This window comes from Scyliorhinus canicula, chromosome 11, assembly GCF_902713615.1.
Source record: "Scyliorhinus canicula chromosome 11, sScyCan1.1, whole genome shotgun sequence".
NCBI lineage: Eukaryota > Metazoa > Chordata > Chondrichthyes > Carcharhiniformes > Scyliorhinidae > Scyliorhinus > Scyliorhinus canicula.
The window spans coordinates 142,259,028-142,275,213 of record NC_052156.1 but is presented as its reverse complement, the minus strand read 5'-3'; the positions used below and the strand labels follow the sequence as shown (position 1 = coordinate 142,275,213).

At 45.6% G+C, this 16,186-nt stretch overlaps 1 protein-coding gene across 1 annotated transcript in view; it reads right to left on the bottom strand.

Annotated features, from left to right (window-relative positions):
- Positions 1-1,381: 1,381 nt before the first annotated feature.
- The window catches only part of LOC119973444, a 47,963-nt gene continuing 33,158 nt past the window's right edge, over positions 1,382-16,186 (bottom strand). Inside the window, exons 5-10 of the mRNA XM_038811577.1 lie at positions 9,248-9,358; positions 7,582-7,687; positions 6,415-6,572; positions 4,172-4,282; positions 3,899-4,012; positions 1,382-1,910 (exon numbers count right to left, since the gene is read on the bottom strand). Coding sequence (XP_038667505.1) covers positions 1,695-1,910; positions 3,899-4,012; positions 4,172-4,282; positions 6,415-6,572; positions 7,582-7,687; positions 9,248-9,358 — 816 coding nt within the window. The 3' untranslated portion in view covers positions 1,382-1,694. The remainder of the gene's footprint in view (positions 1,911-3,898; positions 4,013-4,171; positions 4,283-6,414; positions 6,573-7,581; positions 7,688-9,247; positions 9,359-16,186) is intronic.

The following is a 16,186-nucleotide window of genomic DNA, read 5'->3' as shown; positions in this document are numbered from 1 at the left end:
AAACTCTCCAAAATGGTAAATTATCTCAGATGACGGAATTATAAAAATATCATTGTCACTGTCATATCAGTGTGTTTTTTCCACAGTGTGTGTTAGATTAGAATTACCCCACATAAGCATTACCAGCTGTGATAAGTGTATTCCTGGAGGTTTCATCGTGTGACTTGCCCCAGGCTCTTGCCATTAATTGGCCAGCACACCCATCCTTTGATGTACAGCCTCGTTGCACCAACTGAAAAGAAAATCCCATTTACCCCACTGGATGATGCTTAACTGTCAACCACACGGGTGTTTTGCCCATTTTCAATAGCTTTTTATTTGGTCAAATAAAATTATGGCAAAAAAACCTATATTTTTTAATGTCCTGATGATTTTTTTTCTCCAGGGTTGCACACAGCAGTGACCTGAAGATTGGGCTCCAACTCCTAGAGGGTTGGCAACAGGGTGACCGACCATCCCTTATTCTACCCCTGTAATAGAGGCAACAGTCCGGTATTCCAGCTTGCATGCTGTTTGCCTCATTATTGTTACCGTTGCCGCACTCTCACCGTTCTGCAGTCGCCCCATCCCCCCCCCCAACCCGTTTTTAATGTCTCTGGGAGCACCTCAGCCTACATCCTCTAATGAACCATGGTGCCAGTGTCCTTTCATCTTCCCTGTGGGAGTTGGTCACCCTGGTTAGCAACTCTACCCCATGTGTCTGTTTCATCAGGGACAATGCCGTTCACTCTTTATCATATTGCTTTTGCTGCATTACCTCTTATTTGCTTTAATAAAACTCTTAAAGACGGGAAAGGAGCCTCAAAGCATAGGTGGAAAAGTGATATTTCTCAGATGATCTTATTTGAATTGCTAGCCCAGCCAGTGTGGTGGTGGTTGGGGGAGGGGGGGGGGGGTTGGAATTAGGTGAGAAGGACTCACTATGTTAATTGCATTGATACATTCTCAGTTTGATCTATAATATCGAAATATGCCAGTTCTTTGTTCAACACTAGTCCTGAAATGAAGTGTTGTTTGGTGCATATTATGCTGAATCTATATTGAGGCCAGGTTATCCTGACCACCAACCATCAATTTGGCAGTTCAGCAAAAAGTCAAGGAAATGGTATAATAGCCATTTCCTCCATTTCACCAGTGGGTTCTGCCAATCCTTTTTCTAAAGTTACAGCGAAAGATTGGGAGGATGCCAAATTCTATCCCAGCATGTTTATGGAAGAGTATCTTTCGGTTATCAGTCAGTGTTTTATTTGAGCTGAGGCACTGTATTGGATTTCAGTTTTCTGCTGGAAGGTTCATGTGCAACATCCATTTACGCTCCAGTATTACTTGCACAAACAATGATTATTTCACAGCACAAGGACACTCAAATCATCCAAGCAGATTGTTTTCTAATTGTATTTATTGGTCTCATTGAGATGTTTTCGATTTTTACAGGGTCTACATAGAAAATAGTGAATATTTTCAGCTGCTCTAGACTTGCTGTGTAATTCCAGTAGTTTTTATTTAATTAAATTGTTTATACATCATCAGAAGGTTAGAAAACGAAGCACATACTGTGCTATTCTGATCACAGTCTCTCATTGTTTTATTGATATATGTGGCTATCAGAACAAAAATCACAAGCGGACAAAAGATTTGGTTGAAAATAAACATGGGTCAGAAGATCTTTCAAATAGTGGACTCCGTTTCCTTTCTTACTCATCTGACAGGTCAGATTTGCTGATTCCAGTCGATGCAATGGGCTTAGCCTCATTCACCAAGCTCATAGGTTCTTCTGGATTTTGAGGGTCAGCGGGTGGTTCAGTTGTGTGCTCAATTGTAGGATCAACACGGAATTTTATTGTTTGTTTAGGTGTTACTGGCTTCTCATGTAGCAATCCTAAAGAATTTGTTCCATTTCCGAACACCTCCTAAAGACACAAAATGAAAGTGCTCCATGAGTATGACATACAGACAAACAACACTCTGGGAGCTTTTTCAGAAGTGCGGTACTGATGCTTAATAGTCTTTACCTTATCAGGAAAACAGGTATGCTTCAGTGGAATAGCCATGAATGTGATGTGCAATTAATAACAATGCTGGTTTATCTATAGAACAATGGCATTGCTCAAGATACATATGATGCATTGTTTCATAACAAGAAGTACATTATGCCATCTAATATATAGGGCGCGATTTAGCTACCATGTTGCTCCCGACTCAATCTGGGCATTCCAGTTAAATAGCGGGAAAGGCCAAAATCCAGCATGAATCTGTTTGCTATCTAACTAGCCCGCTCCCTGCCAGACCTCGCCCAAGTATGGCCAGCATATCACTAACCTCAATTTGCATTAATTTCCATCTCATCAGCGAGATTGAATTTGAATGTAACGGCCTCCCGGGAATTAACCACCTCCCCAGCGAGGAATCAGGCGGGCATCGTTTTGTACTCCTTTTTAAAACAAGAAGCTGGTACAATGGCTGCTGAGGGGGCGAATAGCCATTTACAGTTTTGGGAAAGTAGCTCAAGAGCAGTGGAGCTGCTGCCCCAGTGCTTGGGGGAAAGGGAGTCACCTCAGAGGTTGAGCTTGGTCCGGTGGGGGGAGTGGTAAAGTGTTCCAGGTCGGGGGTCAGCCCTTGGCGCGGCGGGGGTGCGCTTTTTGTTTGTGAGGCCTTCAAACCACCTTTAAATATTGTGGATACCCATAACAGGGGCAACTACAGCTGCTGCCTGTCTGTCCTATCAAACACTTCCAAGACCGAGCCCTGTATGTGGTGATATGCTGATGGTCACTTTAACTCTCTTTGACTGTGAGCAGCCTCAAGCTTCATAGCTGAAGGCTATTGCTAATAAGACTTGGCCTGGTTAATTATGAGAGTACTTCCCAGTTGCAGGTTGTGTTTGCTCCTGCTGGTGGCTGCAGATGCCTGGAGGCTGCTGTTACTGTTTCTAAGATACTTGGGTCCTGGAACACTGGGCTCAGGTGAATGTATGAATCCAGAAGGCAATCCAGTTTGAAGCAAGAAGATGCTGCCGGTGCTGGTGCGTGACATTGATCCAAATGGGCCACCTGATGGTGACATTGAAGAAATGATTTCTCAGACTGATGATACTTTTGTTGCTGGTATGGTGAGTGCTGCATGTCACTGCCACGTCACCATGGGTTAAACACACTAAAAGTCAAGGATGTTCAACTGCACCTTGAGCGCCAGTGGATGCCAGGATTTGGTTCTGGTGAGATTGAGACGAGACATGAAGCCTGCACAGCTATGGCTCCTGGATGGAGAATGGCACTGATACATGCAACTAGTCACATATTGGTGAACTGATCATTTTTACCACAAAGTTCTGGACATGGTCACACATTCTTAGGCTTGTCCTCCATTTTTGTTGAAGAACCTGCGAGGGATGATACCGTGTTTGTTTTCTTTGTGAAAATGCGCTGATATAGCTTTGTACTAGTACCAATATGGAACAGTGATGTTTCCTGGTTTAATGATTAGTGTGCTATATGGAATGTTATGCAGTTAACAGGCCATGCTGTAGGATTCTCCAGCATCACCAGGATGCCCCATGTCTCGGGGATAATTGATAGCACTCATGTTGCCTTGCATGCACGGGGGCATCAGGGAGTGCCCTTTGTTAATAGGAAGGGGTTCCACTCCCTGAAATTTCAACTTGTGCAACCACCAACTCCGGATCACCCACACGTGTGCACGCTTTCAAGGGAGTGTGCATAACTGCTACATCCTGGGACACTCGAAGATTCCTGCAACTGAACACAAACTGGGGATCAAACGTAGGATTCTCCAGGTCCACATGGTGCTCATCACCTTAACCAGCTGAGCTGCTGAATGAAACTTCAAGGTAAATACATAAATAAATATGATGTACTGCATTGAGTAGACTGGTGCTTACCGTGACATCATTTGCATACACTATCCAGTCTTGAGTCACATTGCACCTTAATCTGTGGTATAACAGTTCTCCAAAGATGTCATAATGTTGCTTGGTTAAACAGACAGCAGAGCCCTACACAAAATAAGTATGTCAGATTAGACATTGATGTTGAATGGAGATTTTAAAGTGAACGGTTACTGGATGTACTAGATTCTCATTAAAATAACAGTAGGTGCTACCTGATACAAACATCAATAAAGAGTAATACAACCCAGAGGGTAAGTTACTTACTGCTGTAGCAGGAATCTTTGGTCCACACATGTCTGGTGCTGTGTCATTATTGTTCAGACAGGTGGTTTCAATAAGTGTAAAATTCACAGTAATGACCGCACCCGCAGAAATCTACGAATACAAGAGTGCAGAAGTGAAAAATGTTTCAAAAATTATTACTGAAGTATCATTCGCTGTGGTTTAATAACTGTTTGTGTGACTGTTTTCCCTTTATTGCATGAACATCTTAAAAGATCGCTCCTTCTTTGATCAAGCGGATGAATGCATTGGCCGGGATCTTGTGCCCCCGTTTGGCGCGGGTGTAAATCGCGACAGGAACTCGAAATCTCGTAAGAGGCCGAAAACACGATTTGCACCAGTGGGATTTTCCTGATCCCCCACCAACCCCCTGTGAAAGTTGGGATCCCCATTTGCACAGATTTAAGTATTATCATCAGGCCTTTCCACTGTTGGGTTGTCCACTGAATCAGGACAGGCCCCACGACATGCACCTGGCAAGCAGAACCTGCCCGAGGCACATAGGGGAGTACAGTTCCTGGGAGGTCATACCTGGGCTGTACCCTGACTGCCCCCCAGGCACCTCCAGGGCAGTGTCAGGGGGCAGTGCCCAGGCTGTGCCAGGGCAGTGTCATGGGGCTGTTCTGTCAAGGGGGGGGGGGGGGGGGGGAGGGTATTGCATTGGGGGGGGCTGTTTCTGTGGGGGGAGTGGGGGCTCCATCAGAGCCCACCCTGCCAGTGTTATGTCATGTGTCCCATCCCTTAACCTTTTTTGCACTGACTGGCTAAAAGTACACCCTGTGTGGTACTGAGCCATGCAAACATTAATGGTTCAGGCTGAATCCTTGCGTTGCCTTGAGTTAACAGAACAGCTGGGTGGAGGCCATAAAATAAGCAAGGGGCAAATCACTACCATTTTTATTTCTGATTAGATTAGAAATTAGAACAGTACAGCACAGAACAGGCCCTTCGGCCCTCAATGTTGTGCCGAGCCATGATCACCCTACTCAAACCCACGTATCCACCCTATACCCGTAACCCAACAACCCCCCCCTTAACCTTACTTTTATTAGGACACTACAGGCAATTTAGCATGGCCAATCCACCTAACCCGCACATCTTTGGACTGTGGGAGGAAACCGGAGCACCCGGAGGAAACCCACGCACACAGGGGGAGGACGTGCAGACTCCACACAGACAGTGACCCAGCCGGGAATCGAACCTGGGACCCTGGAGCTGTGAAGCATTTATGCTAACCACCATGCTACCCTGCTGCCCTGATTGATGAGCTGTTGATAGTAATGTACTTAGGTGAATCTCGGAACAGAACAGGAGTGAGCTTAGCTGTGATGCTCTACATCATGCCCCACCAATGCACAGTGACAGGGTTCATTCATGAATAGTAATGAGATTCTGATACTTTATTAGAATATCTGGGCTGACTTGACTTATACACTAAGGCATTTATTTCCCTTTTCTGGTCATAGTTTCTCTGCTTCTGTTCAATTTTCTGGTTTTCTAGATATTTACTAGTGTTCCTAAATGTCTTGTGATGTCCGATGGAATGAACTGGCATAAGTTATATTACAAAGTCTCCTGTGACAATGTTCTTGAAAGTCAAAGATGTTGGGCAGGATTCTCCATTTTCTGGCATGGCGCGCCCCTGCTGGCAGTGGGATTGTCCGTCCCAGGAGCCAGCCAATGGGGTTTCCCATACCGTCGGGAAATCCACACGCGAGTGCGCAGCCAGCGAAGCGAAGGATTCCGCCAACGGAGAATCCCACCCATGCTATTTACTAAAACAAAGAGGCCTATACATCAAATATTATGCATAATTTATATAATGCGAAGTGTGTTTACATTTTTTTTGTCCACTTCGTGATAGATGTATAATGACTACACTTTATTTATGGATACAGTGAACCATTAGCATTTAAAAACAATGAAGTGGTAAATCTTAAGTAATGGGAACAACTTCCTTCAAAGTGTGATTAACTATTGTTTACATACCCTCTGGTCATAAAGCTTTCTGAAACTTGTGAATATATAAAACAAACCACGTAGCCAGCACTGTGTCTTTACATCTGAGGGCTGGTTATATTATTTTTTTTTTAAATCAATGCCACTGATCTTGTTGGGGAATTGCACTGCATATTTTGAAGTTTATTTAGTCAGATTTGTGTGCAATGATCTCTAAGTAAGTCAATGATAAAGTAAAGGTCAAAACACACAGCCGCTAGCTTTACCTCATGTTCTGCTGTAAGAACTCGAGCCAAAGCAAATTTGTAACGCTGCCCGCTGTTGTCATTGAATTTAGAAATGGCATGCTCCACGGTCCTGTGTACTCTGGGGTCATTAGTCCTCAAGGGCAGTAAGCAACCAACACATGACAGCCCCTCAACATCTAGAAAACAAAACTCATGTTAGAAGAATATCAATAATATTTAAGAATAATATTCATAATTATTTACTCCTTAAAGGCATATTGTAATTGGACAGGCTGAATGGGACAGTGTTTTTTTCCCACCTGTCATTTTCAAACACTAGTAGAACTTGCTCCTATTTTACTGATACAATGTTAGCTAATCAGTTGCAAGTATTATTTGCATTTTGCACATATGATGCTTGCAAATATGACACTTGACATGTTTTTAAAAAACTTTAGAGTACCCAATTCTTTTTTCCAATTGAGGGTCAATTTGCCGTGGGCAATCCACCTACACTGCACATCTTTAGGTTGGGGGAGAGAGAGAGAGAGGGGGGGGGGGGTGACACCCATGCAGACAGGGGGAAACTGTGCAAACCTCACACAGACAGTGACCCGGGTCCTCGGCGCTGTGAGGCAGCAGTGCTAACCACTGTGCCGCCGTGCTGTCCCGACACTTTGACATGTGATGGGAGTGCCAGGAGACGCATCATATTTATTGTATGTATAGATCCTCATGTATGATTTTTGTATGATTTCAGTGCTAACGCTGCCATTTTGCCGCTCTGAAATCTCCTTCTACATTTGAACCTGGGAGAGGGTGCGTGTTTGTTTTTATAAATTTAGAGCACCCAATTCAATTTTTCCAATTAAGGGACAATTTAGCGTGGCCAATCCACCTCGCCTGCACGTCTTTGGGTTGTGGGGGCGAAACCCACGCAAACACAGGGAGAATGTGCAAACTGCACATGGACAGTGACCCAGAGCCGGGATCGAACCTGGGACCTTGGCGCCGTGAGGCAACAGGGCTAACCCACTGAGCCGCCGTGCTGCCAGAGAGGGTGCTTATGGGCCTGTGGGGAGGAGGGAGGAGGTGACGGCTGAATTTTCTAATTACAAATAAAGTTTTTTATTTATATTCAAAGTTTGTACATAAGGAAAAATGTCTGTCTAAAAAGAAAAATATTTCTTTATAGTTGAATGTTACCTTTATCCACTATCAGCTGGAATAGCTGACATTCGGGTAATCCTCTCAGCTGACCTTTAGTTTCGCCAATTGGAAACAGAACATCTGCATAGCAATTTCCCAGCACCTTGGGCATGTACAGAACACAGCATTACATAAAGATTACAACATAAAAACTAGCTGTTCAACTCAGACTGTGCTAATCATCCTATGCACAAATAGTTTTCTTTCTGAAACTATAGCATACTCCACTTTGATAAAAAGTAACATCATCCTTTTTTTAAATCACCTTTATGAGAAATTTTGGTGGCAAAGTCCCATAGACAATATACCTTCTTTATTCTGTGACAAGTATGCTTCTGAAGAATAGCATATAACGTTGAATCAAGCCCTTTGCATTTATCGGTGCCATTGGTATAACAATCTATCTTGATGGGCCAATCATCTGTGCAAGGTAACCTCTTTGCAGATTATGGTTAAACAGGCATCAACAAAGGGGCACAGAGCAGGTTGGCAGTGCCAGACTGCCAGGCGCACTGCCCTGCCCTATCTCCATCCACTCAGGGGCCTGCAATGGCCACCCAGCCCCGCGGTGGGAAAGTCGCGCCCGGAGAGAATGGGTAAGAGTGAATGTGTACTCCAATTGGAAATTTGGTAGGGGCCCGTGCAAAGGCCAGATATTAGGTCAGGAATGTCAAAAGTAAGTTTTTAAACATTTTTATTTCAGCTCATGTATAAATCTCCTTTTTGGAGATGGGATTACTACTATTGGATGAAAGCAATTTTTTGCAAATTCTTTCATGGGATGTGAGTGTCACTGGCGAGTCCAGCATTTATTGTCCATCCATAATTGTCCTTGAGAAGATGGGTGGGCCACCTCCTTGAACTGCTGCAGGGCATTGTGGGTACACCCATGATGCTGTTAGAAAGGGAGTTCCAGGATTTTGGCCCAGCTACAGTGAAGGAACGGTGATATAGTTCCATGTTAGGATGATGTGTGGTTTGGAGGGGAACGCAGGTATGGCATTCCCATGCATCTGCTGCCCTTGTCCTTCTAGGTGGTAGAGGTCGCGAGTTTGGAAGGCTCAAGACAGATTTCAGGCCTCCATGCCCTGGGATGCGGGCACCGGTCATGGCACAGTTCATTAAGGCAAGTCTCCTTTTGACCCCAAAAAGTTTGCCAAGGGCAATATTGGAGGTTCTCCATGAGCACGGCATTACGTGGCTCTACATGCACCCCCGCAAATATTTTGTGCCAATGTTTATTTATTTTAGATGACTGTATTGGTTTATTCGTCTAGTAACAAAGCTACTCCTGATGCTTGAACATTACAGAAACATGGACCTTCTTTCAGTGTAAGAGTTGATCATTGTCTGAGAAACCTGGACTAGCTGGTTTCCCAGTGATTAATTGCACAAATGCTGTGTGTTTGTTCTGTGTTTCAAGCGTAACCTTCAGAGTGAATCACATTTGGAACAGCATATTCCTAATTCCTTGGTGCATGCAGTAACATTTAAAATAATCCTTCAACATTCACACGTTTACTGCTGACATCTACAATGCTGGCTACTGCATCCTATTTTATTTTAATTGAGTGTACTTCTTACTACTTAATCACAGCTGTATAAACATAATTTCCCATTCACCTTCATCAGAATTGTGTGTGTTAATTATACATTAACTTACTGCTTCATCCTTGGCCTTAAATGGGCATTCAGGCAAAAACTCATGCTTGCCCTCTTGACACACAGTCTCCTGAATTTGAAAATGCACCCAATATCTCTCTCCGATTACCACCTGAAAAAGCAAATCAGAGACATCAGCTGCGTTTATCTTGTATGAAGTTTAATAAGTGGGGAGCACGGCAGCACGGTGGTTAGCACTGTTGCTTCACAGCGCCAGGATCCCGGGTTCGATTCCCGGCTTAGGTCACTGTCTGTGCGGAGTCTGCACGTTCTCACCGTATCTGGGTTTCCTCCGGGTGCTCTGGTTTCCTCCCACAAGTCCCGAAAGATGTACTTGTTAGGTGAATTGGGCATTCTGAATTCTCCCTCTGAGTACCAAACAGGCTCTGGAATATGGCGACTAGGGGATTTTCACAGTAATTTCATTGCCGTGTTAATGTAAGCCCACCTGTGACAACTATGAAGATTATTATTATGAGCAGTTGGACTTGTGCACAAGAATGAAATCTCTCACACAGCCAAAAGGCAAAAACATTATGGTATGTGGCTCATGATTTGCCACTCATTGGAATCAGTGCGTCAAAAACCCCAGCTATAGGTGGGTCACAAATACTTTGGTGTCAGCTTATTGTCTGAACATGATGACACTTAAACACTGTAAAATTCTGATGCCTTTATCCTTGCCTGCATCAAACACTGATCACCTATTACTCTGTGCTCGCTGACCTAATTGGCTTCCAGTTCCACCACTGCATCCAATTTATAATTCATATCCTTATTTTCACATGTGCTTGAGGCCTCACCTCTTCGTATCTCTCTAACCACCTCCAACTCTAACTTTCAATAACGCAACACACCAGTCTCCTGTGCATCCTCCACCACCTTTGTTCACCAGTGACAGCCATGCCCTAGCTTCCAGGCCCTATCTTTTAGAATTTCCTGCATAAGCCACTCTGCCCCTTCACCACACTCACCTTGCTTTTAAATGTCAATTTTTGTCTGATTATGTTTCTGTGGAACACCCAGGGATATTTTTCTATGCTAAAGACGTGTCCTAGGGGCAGCACGGTGGCGCAGTGGGTTAGCCCTGCTGCCTCACGGCACCGAGGTCCCAGGTTCGATCCCGGCTCTGGGTCACTGTCCGTGTAGAGTTTGCACATTCTCCCCGTGTTTGCGTGGGTTTCGCCCCCACAACCCAAAGATGTGCAGCGTAGGTGGATTGGCCATGCTAAATTGCCCCTTAATTGGATAAATGAATTGGACACTCTAAATTTATTTTTTTAAAAGACCCATCCTGGTGATCCACCCGCGGATTCTCCGTTGGCGCTGGCATTTAGCCGCTGGAATGGAGGATTCTGCCCAGGTTAATTCTCCGTTTGTTTCTCTGGGTGGGATTTTCTGGCCAGTCACAATGGCAGGATCTTATGGTCCCACCACGGACGCACCCCCGCCCTGCACTTCACAGTGGTATGGGGTGTGTTCTACAAACTCTGGATTTACATATTTAAAACTGCTGTCAGTAAATTGAGAATTAACATTCAAAAATTTAAATATGGCATATTCCATGAGAAACAAGAGTTGGTTCAGAAATTAAATTGACAGTAAAATCCCGATAAACTGAATCGCAGGGCATCCACCCACAAATTTGTGTTAAGCAGAACTTTCTGATAGATGAGGTGGCCCCATTCTCACATGCATGCATCTCTATGTGACCTGATATGCCCACAAACATGGTTTATCTCAAAAGCAACAGGTTCAACTTCCAAATGAAAACACAGTAAATGTATGAATGCCTTTATTCAAATTGTTCACACCTTACAATGGCCTGACCTTGTTAGGCCGGAACTTTGCATTGAAAATGTTCGGAGTTAGCTCTGGAAAAACTCAGTTATCTTTTCCTGCTTAGAATTCTGTCTTCAGATATGCGCAATACAGTCCACTATGTTGTCAGTGCAGTCAAACATGCTTTCGGTGCTTTTGTGCTTCATTGTGAAATCCCGGAGCACCTCCATGGCTTTCCAGTATCAGCTAGGCACGCGGACTCTTCAGGATCATTGTCCTCCTTGGGCTCCTCAGCTGAAGAGCGCACTGCATCTATGATGGCATCATCTGTCAGTTCCAACATGTAGCGTGCGGTGTCATCCACCTCCATGTAAGTTTCCAGGGTCATCCCTGGAATGTCCATTCCGGCCTTCTGCAGCCAAACAAAAAGTGCCTGAGATTGGGTAGATTGGCCTCACCCTGCTCCTCCACATACTCGATGTCTTGTGCTGTAGTAACCGGTTTGAACCAAGCAAGGTGGAAGTATTTGCCAATTGTGGCTTCTGCTATCGTCTTTGTAGTGATATCATGGTTGTGTTGTAATTCACCGACTGACCACTAGGAGTCTCACTAGTATATAAGTGAATGTTAAAGTCAGCTGACCTCAGACTGGCTGGAGGAAACAGAAACGATAGGTTGCTCCGCAAGATTTTACTGTTTTTCATCTTTTGTCTTGTATATAGTTTACCCACAGTTAAAGTTAATAAATTGTTTATAACTTTAACTACAAGTGTTCTTGTAATAAATTAGGTCATCCGACGAGAACATTACATCCGTCATGGCCTCTAGAACAGCTGGGGTTTACTCCTGCTTCTCATCAACACTCAGTAATCTGAGAGATCAAGTTGATCATTGGTTGTGGGTTTTCAGGTTCCTAGTTATCCCTTAATCCATTGGCTGGAGCTTTACCACGGTGTCAGAAGGCAAGAACATCAGTTTGACGCTCCTTGTGCCAGCGATGTTGGGGTGTGTGAGGCAGTTGTCTGTAACGGTGATTATCTTCCTTTTATTTTGCTGATACTTTTTGTCCACTTTCCTGATCCACATCTCAAAAATGCTGGAGGCATCTATGCGGTTTTGGTAGCTTCATACTGTCTTGTTAGTGTCTTTTTTTAAAATTTAGAGTACCCAATTCATTTTTTTCCAATTACGGGGCAATTTTAGTGTGGCTAATCCACCCAGCCTGCACATCTTTGGGTTATGGGGACGAAACCCATGCAAACACGGGGAGAATGTGCAAACTCCACACGGACAGTGACCCAGAGCCGGGGTCAAACCTAGGACCTTGGTGCTGTGAGGCAGCAGTTGCTAACCACTTTGCCACTGTGCTGCTCCCCATCTCCCATGGGTAAGGCACCCTGGCCCAACCCTGGCACCAGCAACCTGGTACCCAAACACATTGACACTGCCAACCTGACACCATGTGTGCTAGGCTGGCAGTGCCAAGGTGCCCAGTTGCCAGTGGGAGTGCCAGGGTGCCACCCTGCCCTGTCTCAGACCACCTGGGGGTTTCCAATGGCCTGGAAGATCCCCCAGGTGCTGTGAAAACTGGTCCATGTTCATGTGGACCAGCAGTAAACTGCCCCCGGTGAGGTGACACCAAGTTGGGCGTGACAAGGCCGTTAAATTGTGCCCATAGAGTCATTGAGGTTTACAGCACATTGTGTCTGTATGTGTCAAATTCAACCACTTAAGTGTTCGAACCTAATTTTCCAGCACTTGGCCCATTGCCTTGTACACTTTGCCTCACAAGTTCACATCTAAAAACTACTTAAATGTTATGAGGGTTTTTGCCTCCACCACCCTTACAGGCAGAGAGTTCCAGAATCCCACCATCCGCTGTGTGAGAAAGTTTTCCTCACAATCCCTCTAAACCTCCTGTCCCTTAAAGTTATATCCCCTGGTCATTGATCCTTCCATCCAGGGGAAATGTGTTTTCCTGTCTAATCTATCTATGTCCCTCATACTTTTATACATTTCAATCATGCCCCTTCAGCCTCCTCTGCTCCAAGGAAAACAACCCCAGTTTATCCAGTCTCTCTTCATAGATAAAACTCTGCAGCCCAGGCAACATCCTGGTAATCTCCTCTGCACCCTTTCTAATGCTTTCACATCCCTCCAATCATATCTACTATGCACCCCCCCCCCCCCCACCCACAACAAAAGTGCCCACTCACTGCTCCTCACCCTTCTTGATCCTCTATGGCCTAGTGCTAAGTCTAGGTGTGTCCCCAGAATGCACATCAGAGATGAAGGCAGCATGTTGCTTTCCTGTGGCCTTTGATGCCCTTGGCAGACAACCTCTGGAGAGCCTGGAGATGGTGGGCCCTGACTAATCTATCGGCGTCACTGGGCCACTATGTTCTGCCTGCTGCCCTTGAGATGCGCCGGTGTCAGGAGGAGGGGATTTGGGAGAAATAGAGTCTGCCATGGTCTCCTTAGTGGCAGGCCGCGGGTTTCTCCTCCCTTACAGTGCCCGTAGTGCCCTGAGGAACTTCATGGGACGGAGATAGAACTGGAGTGAGCTCCAGAGTCCACTGAGTCTCCTGGTGCTGCAAGTCGTGGAGGCTCCCCATTGACTGCACCATAGTCCCGATGCCCTCAGCGATGCACCTCAGTGATTAGGCCATGCCCTTACAATGTACACTGGTGTCTGGGACACGATGTCAACAGCCTCGTCCATGGGCCTCACAGACTGAGCCATGCCTTGGACACACCACTCAAGCCACGGACGTCGTGCTATAGGTTTTCCACTACAGTCGACACCCTAGTAGTGTTGACCTCGGAGCAATGCATTGTCAGCACCATCTCCTGCGCCTGCAGCCTTTGGGCCTCCTCCAATCGGCCCTGCATCCACTGAGATCCCCTCCAGAATCTCATGGATGTCTCCTATCACCTGCATCAGCTCTGGGGAGAACCTTGTCCAGAGGCTCAGCGTCCAGCTTGGACCCAGCTGTGTCCTGGGATCCAACAGACCTCCGACTGCTGTCTCTCTTGGATGTTCCTGTCTCCACCCGACATGCATCAGCAACTGTGTGGTGCTCACCAGATTGTGCCCTAGATGCCTGTCCACTAATGTTGCCCATCGTGGTATGTGTCTCTGCACTGGTGAAAGGTGCGGGTGACAGCTGTGGTGCCTCGCCAGTGATCTCCTCGGAGCTCTCCTCCGAGGTGGTCTCTTGGGTGGAAGGGGGTAGGACTCCGGATGGCCCGGCCTCATCAGATGGTGATACATGTGGTGAGTGAAAGGGAAGGATCATTTTGTCAGACATGAACAACTCACTTGAGAAAGGTCATCTGGATGAAGAGGTTGTGGATCCCCACCTCTCTGGCGTAGGCCAACCTCGCTGATGGTGGCTGCTCTCTCCTGGTGCAACCCTGCGGTTTCCAGGGCCTGTTCCACATAGAGGGTGAGGATTCCAATCTCTGGATTCCTCCCCGTCTTGGCCCTTTCCCATTTATTATGGGCTACCTTGTCCCGCGGGGACATTGTGAGCGGCACGCTCGATAGGAATTAGGAGCAGAAGTAGGCAATTCAGCCCTTCGAGCCTGCTCCGCCATTCAATCAGATCATGGCTGATCTCTTCCTGGTCTCAAATCCACCTTCTCCCCTGTTGCCCATATCTTTTTAACCCATTTTTGAATCAGAAATATATCTCTCTCCTTCTCGAAACCATTTAGTAACTCAGATGCCATCGCACTATGGGGCAGCGAGATCCACAAATTTACCACCCTCTGTGAGAAGTAATTCCTCCTGGTCTCAGTTCTAAATCTACCGTCTCTCAACTTCCATCCGTGACCTCGCATTGCAGATTGAGAGGTCAGCCAGGAATCTGCCAATGTGACTCGGTTAATGTGAAGGTTAACTCACATTCTGTTTTTCCTAGAGAAATATAAAGTCTCTATTCAGTATTTCACCTGAATGATTATCCAAGATATGGAAAATTATAACCATATAGATAATATTATAATCTGGGTCCTCCAATTGTACAGCACCGCCTTCTGGAGATCAAGTCCAACAGCACCAGGTTAAAGTCCAACAGGTTTGTTTTGAATCACTAGCTTTCGGAGCACAGCTCCTTCCTCAGGTGAATGTATATATATATATATAGACAAAGTCAAAGATGCAAGACGATACTTTGAATGCGAGTCATTGCAGGTAATTAAGTCTTTACAAGTCTAGATAGAACAACTGGAGAGAGGAATAATCACAGACTAAAGAGGTGTGAATTGTCTCAAGCCAGGACAATTGGTAAGATTTCGCAAGCACAGGCCAGATGGTGGGGGTGGATGTAATGCGACATGAATCCAAGGTCCCGGTTGAGGCCGTACTCATGTGGGCGGAACTTGGCTATAAGTTTCTGCTTGGCAATTCTATGTTGTCGCGCATCCTGAAGGCCGCCTTGGAGAATGCTTACCGAAGATCAGAGGCTGAATGCCCTTGACTGCTGAAGTGTTCCCCGACTGGATGTCCCGAAGCGTGATGCATTGGCGAGACCATGCAGACACTGCGACAACGGATGAACGGACATTGCGCGACAATCGCCAGGCAGGAATGTTCCCTTCCAGTGAATATCCCTCTCTCCAGTTGCTCTGAAAGTTAGTGATTCGAAACAAACCTGTTGGACTTCTTACTGTGCTCACCCCAGTCCAACTCCGCCATCTCCACATTCTGTAGGTCAAGGCAGCATACAACCATTATATTTCTGCACTTTTGCCCACATCTCATGAACTAATAAAATACATTTCTCCTGAATTCCCTATGGTGACTATCTTATATTATGGCCTCTATTTTTTCTTTCTCTCCTGAAAACCTGTCCATCAAAACCTGTCACCCCTGTGTCCTCTACTAAAGAGAAATGAGACCTAGTCTGTTCACATCTGGATCAAAATATTCATAAGAGCCATTTAGCCATTGTTGTTTTTATTAGTAAATCTTTCCTGTGACCTACCTTAAAGGAAAAAAAATCTGCACTTTATTATCTCAAAGCTGGAGTCTACACCCACCCAATCAGAAAAGTCAGGTACGAGCCCGTCACTCACTCTGGTGATTGGCCCCGCGGGGTGGTAAAACTTAATCTGGGGAAGATCTTCTGCCTCGGAGAGCTGCCAGCCAAAT